Here is a 10,079-nt window from a genome sequence, read left to right as displayed (position 1 = left end):
ATAGATGCTTCTCAAGTAAATCTCAGGATGTCATCCTCCTGCTGTACTCAGCCTTGGTGAGGCCGCAACTGGAGTACTGCATCCAATTCTGGGCTCCACAATTCAGGAAGGATGTGGAGAAGCTTGAGAGAGTCCAGAGGAGAGCCATGTGCATGGTCAGAGGGCAGGAGAATAAGCCTTATAGAGGCTGAGAGCCATGGGACTCTTCAGCCTGGAAAAACACAGGCTCAGGGGTGAGCTGGTGGCTGCCTGTAAGTACGTAAGGGGTGTGCATCAGGATCTGGGGGAATGTCTGTTCACCAGAGCGCCCTAAGGGATGACAAGGATGAATGGTCACAAACTCCTCCAAGACCGTTTTAGGCTGGACATAAGGAAAACCTGTCCAAACTCCCAAGGCCGGGAATAGGCTTCCTCCAGAGGTGGTGCAAGCACCTACTCTGGACTCCTTTAAGAAGCGGTTGGACGTTTATCTTGCTGGGATCCTTTGACTCTATCTGACTTCCTGCCCTTGAGGCAGGGGGCTGAACTTGATAATCTCCTGAAGTCCCTTCCAGCCCTAATGTCTATGAAATCTATGATTGCAGTGAATCCTCTGAAAAGGGAAGGGGCTGGGAAACTGGAGATATCTGTGGGGGTAAGGGTTCTGGTCCCTGGTCTGTTCCCATTTCTGGAAGGGGCAAAGAGACCAACCACAGGGATATTATGTTCAGGTCTGGGACTTTCTTAGCAGAGAATGCATTATGGAAAATGCAATGAAGGGAAGGAGGGTAGGGGGAGCAGCAGGCACCCAGCGGTGCAGAGTATGGAGATAGGCTGAAAACTGGTTCAAGGGATGGCAATATCAGGTTCTTGCAGACACCCAATGGACATGGGCAGACCTGAGAGAGGGATTATGTGGTGCTGAGGAAGGTGAATTCAGGGTGGAGGGCAGGGAATGCTTCTCTTGCCATAAATGTACTCCTTCCTGCAACTCAAGAACCTCACATACCAGAACTTGGGTCCAGGCGGAAGGATAAAGCTGGGAGGCAGTCAAGGACAGTCCCTGTGTTGGGACCATCCAAGTATCTTGCGAAGGGCACCTATTGTGAAGGCACTTCTTGTCCCCTTAGGAGCACCAGCTGCTTGTAGGGAATGATGGGGAATGCAAAGATGCCAAGGCTGATACCAAGATTGTCTTCTCATAGGTTCCCCCAGCATCTGGGCTGGTCTCTGTCCCAGGTGTTTTCACTTAGCCTCTCCACCCCAAACAAACCTTGGGGGCCAGTCTCTGAGTCCTTTGGGTTCTGCAGAGCCCTACAAGGACAGAAGGGTGCATGAACTCTTTCTGCAGTCCAGCAGCATGAGTCTGCTTGTCTGAATGCAGCCACCAGTAGGTGCTGAGCAGGTAGAGATCCACAAGCCCTTCCTGCATTGCTGGCAGAACTATGGATGTTCCCGGGTGTGGATACGTTGGTGCTGGGCCAGGTGGGAAGACTGGGTGAAGCTCTTTCCACACTCAGAGCACTGATGTGGCTTCTCTCCCGTGTGGATGAGTTGATGCCGAGCCAGAGTGGAGGAGAGGGTAAAGTTTTTCCCACACACAGAGCACTGATGTGGCTTCTCCCCTGTGTGGATGCGCTGGTGTCGTACCAGGGAGGAGGACTGGGTAAAGCTCTTCCCACACTCCAAGCACTGATGTGGCTTTTCTCCTGTGTGGATGCGCTGGTGCCGAGCCAGCGTAGAGGATTGGGTGAAGCTCTTCCCACACTCTGGGCACCGATGTGGCTTCTCCCCTGTATGGATGCGCTGGTGCTCTGCCAAGTGGGAGGAGTGGCCAAAGCTCTTCCCACACCCCAAGCACTGATGCGGCTTCTCCCCTGTGTGGATGCGCTGGTGCTCGGCCAGGTGGGAGGATTGGGTAAAGCTCTTCCCACACTCCAAGCACTGATGTGGCTTTTCCCCCATGTGGATGCGCTGGTGCCGGGCCAAGCTGGAAGACAGGCTAAAAGTCTTCCCACATTCTGAGCACTGATGTGGCTTCTCTCCTGTGTGGATGCGCTGGTGCTCGGCCAGGTGGGAGGACTGGATGAAGCTCTTCCCACACACAGAGCAATGATGTGGCTTCTCCCCTGTGTGGATGTGCTGGTGCCGGGCCAGGCTGGAAGACAGGCTAAAGCTCTTCCCACATTTCAAGCACTGATGTGGTTTCTCCCCTGTGTGGATGCGCTGGTGCTCAGCCAGGTGGGAGGATTGGGTGAAGCTCTTCCCACACACAGAGCACTGATGTGGCTTCTCCCCTGTATGGATGCGCTGGTGCCGGGTCAGGCTGGAAGAGAGGCTGAAGCTCTTCCCACACTCAGAACACTGATGTGGCTTCTCTCCTGTGTGGATGCGCTGGTGCCGGGTCAGGCTGGAAGAGAGGCTGAAGCTCTTCCCACACTCAGAACACTGATGTGGCTTCTCTCCTTTGTGGATAAGCTGGTACTGGGCCAGAGTGAAGGAGGAGGTGGAGCCCTTACTGCATGCAGAGTACTGATGTGCCTTCTCCCTTGTGTGCATGTGTCTGTGCTTGGCCAGTTTGGAGGGCTGCCTGAAGCTCTTTCCACACTTGGTGCACTGGTGTGGCTGCTTCTGCCTCTGCACACACTGATGCTGGGACAGGTCTTGCCAGCAGATAAAGTTCTTCCTGCAGTTGGTGCAGCGGTGCACTGTCTTCCCCAAATGGATACGCCGGTGCTGAACCAGGGAGAAGAAATGGGTGAAGGTCTTACCACACAGGATACAACGGTACCGATGCTTCTTCCTGTGCACATGCTGGTGTTTGACCAGGTCCGAGCTGCACAAAAAGCTCTTCCCACATTTGATGAAGCGCTGGGAGATGGCACCAGAATGGATCTTGAGGTGAGCATCCAGGGTCGAGAGGCAGGTGTAAGTCCTCCCGCACTGGGCACACACATGGGACTTCTTCCTAGTGTGCCTTATCTTGTGCAAAACCAGGAGTGATGGGCAGTTAAAGGTTTTCCTGCACTCAGGGCAGGGGTGGGCCCTCCCCCTGGGCTTGGCAGTGAGCTGCTGCTTCCTTCTTAGGCCCACCCCACTGCCTTGGTTTTGATGCAATGTCTCTCTCCAGTGGAACTTTGCTTTCTGGCTCTTCAGGTCTCCCCTGCACCCAGGGGCCTTTCTGGGGTCTGTATCTTCTCCACTCTCATGCCCAACTGGAGATGGTATCTGGGCCACTGCTAAATTCTCCTTCTGCTTTTGGGGCCTCCCCTGACTCTTGTGCCATTGGTCCTTCTCAGGTCTCAGGGAGTCCATCTCACCCAAATTCCTTGGGGAAGTCCGTGGTGGCTCCAGGTTTTCAGGCTCTTCCTCAGGAGGCTGCTCATCAGCTCTATTTAGCAGCCAGGAACCTCCTAAATGGGGAAGAGAAACTCTATATTAGTCCCTGCCATGCTGGTAAAGCTCAAACATTGCTATTCTTCTGCTGGGAAGGGCCTCCAAGCAGGTCTTCTTTCCAAAACCTGATGTACTGGGGGTGAGGGCCATGTTAATGCTCCCTACTTGGTGGATATCGAGCAACATACTCAGGTTTTCTGTCCCAGCTGTCAGCCCCATCATCTAAGACTCTGCTGGGAGGAACACATGTGGAACATGCATTAGGACAGTACCTGAATGGTTTCATGCTCTAGCAGGCTGAGGAGGAGATGAGAGGCATCTACTTATAGGAAGAATGAAGCTTTGTAACAGCTGCTCTATCTCACAGCACGGGTGAGTCCAGGGGCAGGTGATGCTGAGCCCTCCACCTGACTGGGCTGACACACTCCAGCAGCTTAAGTCCACTGGTGAGACTGATCTCCAGTGCTCACCCTTGATCTATGGCAGTCCTGGGAGCAGCCTCTGGCTACAAGGGTGAACAGCCTCGCAGTGAATTTCTGGAGCTTGTTAGGAGTCATGGGTATGGGGGGAGTATTGCCTTATGTTGGACCAGCTGCTTCTGTAGCATACAAGTGCTGCTTCTGCTTGGTAGAAAAAGCCATGTTTCATTTTTCTAAGAAATGTTCTGGGCGGGGAGAATTGAGAGCTGTGGTGTTCTCTCATAAAAAGAACAGGGTTGTGATTCTTACCTGCTTCCAGAGAAAGGTCTGGTGCAGAGAATGAGCTCATGAAGCTTTCCTCTGCGGACAAGGCACAGGTGGCTTCCACGTCACAGGAATCTATACCAGGACAAAGGCCTTGGCATGAGCCTGCACATGGACTCTGTGATGCATGGGCGACTGCTGCCACCGCAGTCAGGGGGGGCATGTGCTGCCCGTGGACCGGGGCAGCGGGAGCCCCATGGCCAATCCCACCAACCGGGGGGGAGTGGGGGGGCATATCCCCACAGCCAATTGTGAGACGGCCAATCACTGTGGCCAGTCGCTGCAGCTGCTTCCAGAAGTGGCTGCCGGGCCGCTTCCAGGAGTGGCTGCAACCACTTCTGGAAGCGCAACAGTGCTCCACTTCCCGGTCGGCGCTTGCAGGGGGGGCACCGGCACTCCTGCCTGCCCTCCCTGCCCATCGCCTAAGTGGCGAGTGCAGCTGGTGAGGGGGTGCACAAGCGCTCCCCCTACGTGTCGCCACTGCTGTGATGAATCTCAGGCTTTATGACCCTCAGGGGCCCAGAGATGAAACAGGAAGGGGGATATTTTGCTGTAAACCATTCACTTCCTCTCACAACATGAAAGCTTGTAAATCCCACCCACCCCATGGAGCCATTTAATGCAGCCTGAGACCATGATGATACACTTCTGGGGTTCTAGGTCACCCTGACCAGGTGCAACCAGGGACAGCCCCAACTTCTCTCTTGTCGGGCAATAATGGCTACACAGAGCTTTGGCCAATCGTGCTGATTTCAATGGGGGACTACAAATTCCATCATGCCCTGGGAGAGGCTGATAGAGGTATGGCTCCCTTGGGCAACTCTTACATTGCTGAGTGAAGATGGATAAGATCATGGACCTTTGCCTACAAATTAAAACAGCAGACTTGTCCCCTAACAGCTGTAATTAGGGAGAGGAGGATGGAACAGCTGTTGTCTCCACAGCTTTGAATTTCAGGGAGTAGGAAGAGCACCTGCCTAGACACATTACAGCAGTGGTCACCAACCAGTGGATCTTGATCTACTGGTAGATCTCGGAGCCTCTTGGAGTTGATCTGAGGCTGAGTGCCCGGGTGCATACATGTGCATACCCCACCCCCCACTCCAGCAGGTCAGTCCATAGGGGAGGGAAGGGGCAGAGTCCAGATCAAGGCCCCTGTGGTGAGGGAGGAAGTGAGGCTAGGGCTAGGGCCTCCATCTGCCCTGCCCCTCCCCCCACAGACTTACCTGCTGGGAAGGCGCACCCCAAATCATTTTTTACCCTCTGCCTCGATCTACCCCTCCCCCCCAACAACTTCCCTCCCCACAGACTTATCTGCTGGGCAGGGAGTTAGGGGGGAGGAAGTGGCAGCGCATGGTAGATCTTGGGTTGCTTTTAAATGCCAAAGGTGATCTCCTACTTAGATAGGTTGGAGACCACTGCATTACAACATAAGCTATTTGAGGTCAGGATCTTGAGAGGGAAGTCAGGTAGACAGAGCAGCCATAACTCACCTGGCACCAGGTCCTCCAAACTTGAGATTTCCCCATAGTTCTCAACATCACAGACCCAGAGCTCCACTTGTTTTTGCTGGATGTGGCAGATTAAGTCAGGTGTGGGACCTCGATATCCTGTTTGAGGCAGTGGTTAAAAAGTGTTTGTGATTGGGAACTGGATGCAGAATAATCAACTGGGATTTGGGGAATGGATCCAATGAACTCCAATCACTAGGCCCTGCACTGAACCCACTTCTTTTTATCACAGTAATGGGCATCTGACATGCAGAGGGATTTTAGGAGGACGACAACAAAACTTTTGAGAATGGCAGAGTGAGCTCAAGTGCACAGGCCTTAAAGTAAATACAGCAAAGCCAGAGTCTGTGGTCGATGGAGATGAAGCTGTTAGGAAGGAATGTGGACAGAAGCTTCCAGTGACTCCTTGTTAGAAGTATGCAGCTTCCATCATGTGTACGTATGTCATTAAAGAAGGAATTGAGGAAATGCATAACCCATGTGTTGTAGCAGCAGTGTCTGATAAGACTTCCATTAACTTTTGCAGGGTAGTAATCAAAGAAGGAGAAGGGGGATTTTAGGCAGCACTGAATGAAGCATGCTAGGATTCTTAAATACATTTGGAGAGGACACACCAGGCAAGAGAGGAGAAAGAACAGGCAGAAGACAATAAATTTAAGAGTACACATCGCTCAGGGGAGAAGCAAAAAACAAACAAAACTTTACCCAGGGAAACAAGGGCTCGGTAATTCTTCAGCATCTGGTCCCAGTAAAGCACCTTGTCTTCATCTTCCAGCAGCTCCCACTCCTCCCATGTGAAATACACTGCCACATCCTCAAAGACCTCTTGGAGCTGCAGTCACAAGCATTACACTATCAGTATCTCCTGTTCCAGCTGCCTCCAGCCCCCACAGCCCTGTCAGTACTTACTCTGTACTACAAAGATTTGCAAGCTTAGCCATGCCAGGCAGGGGTACAAAATTCCCCATTATTCAGCTGACATAGGATGTGGATACAGTTCTGTGGATGTAGGAGTTAATTTGTCTGCTTTAGCCCATCTCATCCTGGGAGATGGCGCAGCTAATTTTAGTTGCCAAAAGGTATTATCCCAGCAGAGACTCTGTAGTGTAGGTGCCATAAGTTATCCAAGGGAAGCTGTTTTCATGGCAGTGAGTCACAGGACGGACCCCTGCTTGGGAGGGGAGACCCCAGGAATTTATCCTTCTCCACCAGACACTAGCCCAGGTAACTCCAGGGCATGATACAATGATGTCAAGAGGTTTTCTTTGCTTTCCATGTGGCTTTGGGTGGGAAGCTAAGAGCCTAGAGTCTAGGGTGAGACTGCCTGGCCCCATACAAGACAGGAAACCTCCCTGATGATGCCTTGTCTGAGCAGGGACTGCTGCAGTCATCCCTTCTCTGTCTGGCTGAGGAGTGGAAATGAAGGAAAGTGGATGAAGGAGAGGCTGGGAGGGGGAACATGGATCCCCAAAGACTGTGACAGGTTGGAGCACACTGGACTCAATGCAAAATGAGTTTAGAAATAAATGGAAGAAGAAATGTGGGTTTCAACCCCCAGGAACTGTCATATTTTAGTCTCTATAAATGGAGTCACAAAGTATCTGGATTCTTTTGGGCAAAAGTCACATCTACTGGCATGGAGAGGTTCTCATGGAAGGTATCAACTCTGTCGCTGTGTCTTTTTTCCCCATCAGACATGGGTAAAAGGAGACAAAGACTAGTATTCATTTCACCTTCTTAGGGGCTGCACAAACACTGTCTTTCTTTATCCTTACACACAATGATTTCAGATATGGGGATTCCCTATCAGAAACCTACCAACTACCACAGCTAGCTTTCATCCTAAGCACGCCACTGGATCCATCATCCACAGCCCAGCTCTACACTGTGTTTTTAATACTTCCCACGCACCATGATGAACATCTTAAGGATCTGGAGCAGAGATTCCTAGTTATAACGCAATCCAAAACCTGTAGTCACTGGAAGCAACAAAGTCAAACTCAGAACTCATTGCAACTTGCTGGAATTCCAACCTGGGAACAAGGACAACAGAGTGCCACTGCTTGTCACCTACAGCCCCCCAGCTCAACACCCTTGCACACATCATTAATGATCTCCATCCCCTCCTGGAAAAGGAGGGCTGTTTCAGGGTAGGCATGGGAGACAAACCTGCCCTGGCTTACAGGCAGCCCTCACAAGTGTTGTTTTTTTTTTTTAAGGAGATTTTTTTGTGTCCCAAATCAAATCAGCCAAATCAATTCCAAATCTGTGTGTCATTCAAGAACCATATGTGGCCCTGCTACTGGCAAACGTCCTCCACCCCTGCCTGGGGCTTCAGATACTTCCAAATCCTTTGGTGGACATCTTATGTGCAGGCCCAAACCCAGAGGCTTGGGGTTTGGATACCCCCAATTTTCACTCGCCCTCAGTCGTATGGCCGCAATAGCAAACTAGGGAGGAGTCCCATTTCCATAAACTCGGGATATAGCCAAGATCTTCCCACTGGAACTGGAAGGCTAACTATGCATTACCTCAGTTAGGGTACTACCCCCTGCCATGTTCGTAGTTTTCCCTTGCCAGTAGGAAAACCTTGGTGGTCATGGTATTTCCCCTGCCAGGTAAGTAGCCCCCACAAGCTATCTAACTCCCAATTTCACCAAGGCACCAGGCCTTGAAATGGACCGAGATGCAAGCTGTGCTTCCTCATTAAGACACACCACATCATCACTGAGCCAAAGAAAATGGATGACAGCATCTGAGGGACATTCACCTCTAACTCTGCCATTCTCATTTAGGTCATCCCCTGCTTATAGTGCCTCTGCTGTCTACACAGTCAGATGGTGCAATCCCACCATGAAAGACTGAATGAACATCAATCTAACATAATTTCCAGAAGGGTACAAAGGCTTGCAGCAGAACACTTAAACCTCTCTGGACTTTCCATCGCTGACCCTGGTGTAGCAGTTCTTAGACCAAAAAAGCTTAAAAAACAAACTTGATTAAATTGTGCAACCAGAAATCATCCACAGGCTGGATTGTGTAAAATACAGTCTCAATAGGGACTATGGATTCTTATCCAATTACCTAGATTAGCTTCTGTGTCCAGTTTGTATGGGGGGGCTGCTTCATTTATTGTCCCATCTCCCAGCACTGTTCCCCCACCCTCACCCCTGTCCCCACCCTGTATTTGGTATTCAAAAGACCCTCTCTATTTGATACTCTGGCCTGTGCATATCCTTTTGTTGCATCTGAAGAAATGTGCTTGAACTCACAAAATCTTTTGCGATGTTCCTCTGACTCAGTTTGTAAGGTGCAAATCTATCCTGCCTGATCTCAGACTAACACAGATAACTAGCACCACATGTGCTACTCACTCCTACCAAACTACCTGCCTATGAGGTTGCTCAGGCACTGGCTGGCCTGGAAGGACCCTACTAGTATCAGCTAGAGATACTCTATAATGTACTCCACAGTCCTAGCCAGGCTGCAGGGGACTTGCTGGGCTCAGCTGTAGAGACCATTATGCCGTGTTTCCTGGTGCTGGCTGGGTATTATAGTGTACCCAGAGGGACTCTTTATGTCTTAAAATGTTCTATTTGACTGATCCTTAAAGGAAGCTGAGGCAGCACGTCTGGAGGTAGAGGGAGTCCTGGCTCCATGGACTTTGACCAGGCCTTCCAGTGCCAGCAGCCCTGGCTATCTGCACTGGGGAGTGAGCTCCTGCTAATGCAGCTTGGTGTGGATGCAGCATGTCATTCTACAGGTCTCTTTGCTCCCCAAAATTCTGCTCTGCACCCCAGCTCCTCCTTGACTCTGCCCAGTTTCACTCAGTCCAAATTGAACCTAGTGCCTTGCTCACCTCCATGCTCTCCCTTTGCTTTGGAGGCCTGCCCTGCTCCTTTTGCAGTTGGCCCAACTCAGATGCCAAGGAGCCCCTCTCCCCCAGGACCACTGGGGAAGTCCTCTGCAGCTCCAGATTTATAGGCCCTTCCTCAGGGGGTGGCTGATCAGCTCTACTCTGGGTCTCTGAACCTGCTGGGCAGGAAAGAGAATGTACAGGTTAGCCTTGGTGGTGCTGGCATGGAGAAAGCCCTGCTGGTCTCCTGTGTGGGAGACCTGTGACTAAGGCAGCCAGACGTCTCAGCATGTAAAAGAGGAAGGAGAAGGAAGACTCAAAGTCCAACAGCTCTTGTTAATAGACATGCACAGAGACAAAGCTGAAGATGAGATCCAATAACTGCCATAGCACAAGATGTTGATCATGACACCATGTCAAAGCCTGAAGGGCCATTGTCCCCTGGGGGAGAAGCTCAAGGGACATTGGCACAGTGTCAATATGCACATTTTAAGGCAGCAGTTCACAAACTGTGGGTCACGACCCCAAATGGGGTTGCAACATCAGCAGATAGGGTCGCAAAAACAGGGATATGGGGGCCACAGGTGACATGTT

General features: G+C 51.3%; 1 protein-coding gene across 1 annotated transcript in view; it reads right to left on the bottom strand.

The window, feature by feature from the left end:
• Positions 1-257: 257 nt before the first annotated feature.
• Positions 258-10,079, bottom strand: part of LOC102374290 (zinc finger protein 420-like) — a 14,645-nt gene continuing 4,823 nt past the window's right edge. Inside the window, 5 exon segments of the mRNA XM_014527336.2 lie at positions 258-3,392; positions 4,104-4,193; positions 5,612-5,728; positions 6,335-6,461; positions 9,489-9,664. Of these exon segments, the coding sequence (XP_014382822.2) occupies positions 1,423-3,392; positions 4,104-4,193; positions 5,612-5,728; positions 6,335-6,461; positions 9,489-9,664 (2,480 nt within the window). The 3' untranslated portion in view covers positions 258-1,422.

The sequence above is a fragment of the Alligator sinensis genome, unplaced genomic scaffold, assembly GCF_000455745.1.
Source record: "Alligator sinensis unplaced genomic scaffold, ASM45574v1 scaffold1874_1, whole genome shotgun sequence".
In the NCBI taxonomy this organism is placed as follows: Eukaryota; Metazoa; Chordata; order Crocodylia; family Alligatoridae; genus Alligator; species Alligator sinensis.
Note: the sequence above shows the minus strand (reverse complement) of the source record. Positions and strands in the feature narration are given on the sequence as shown.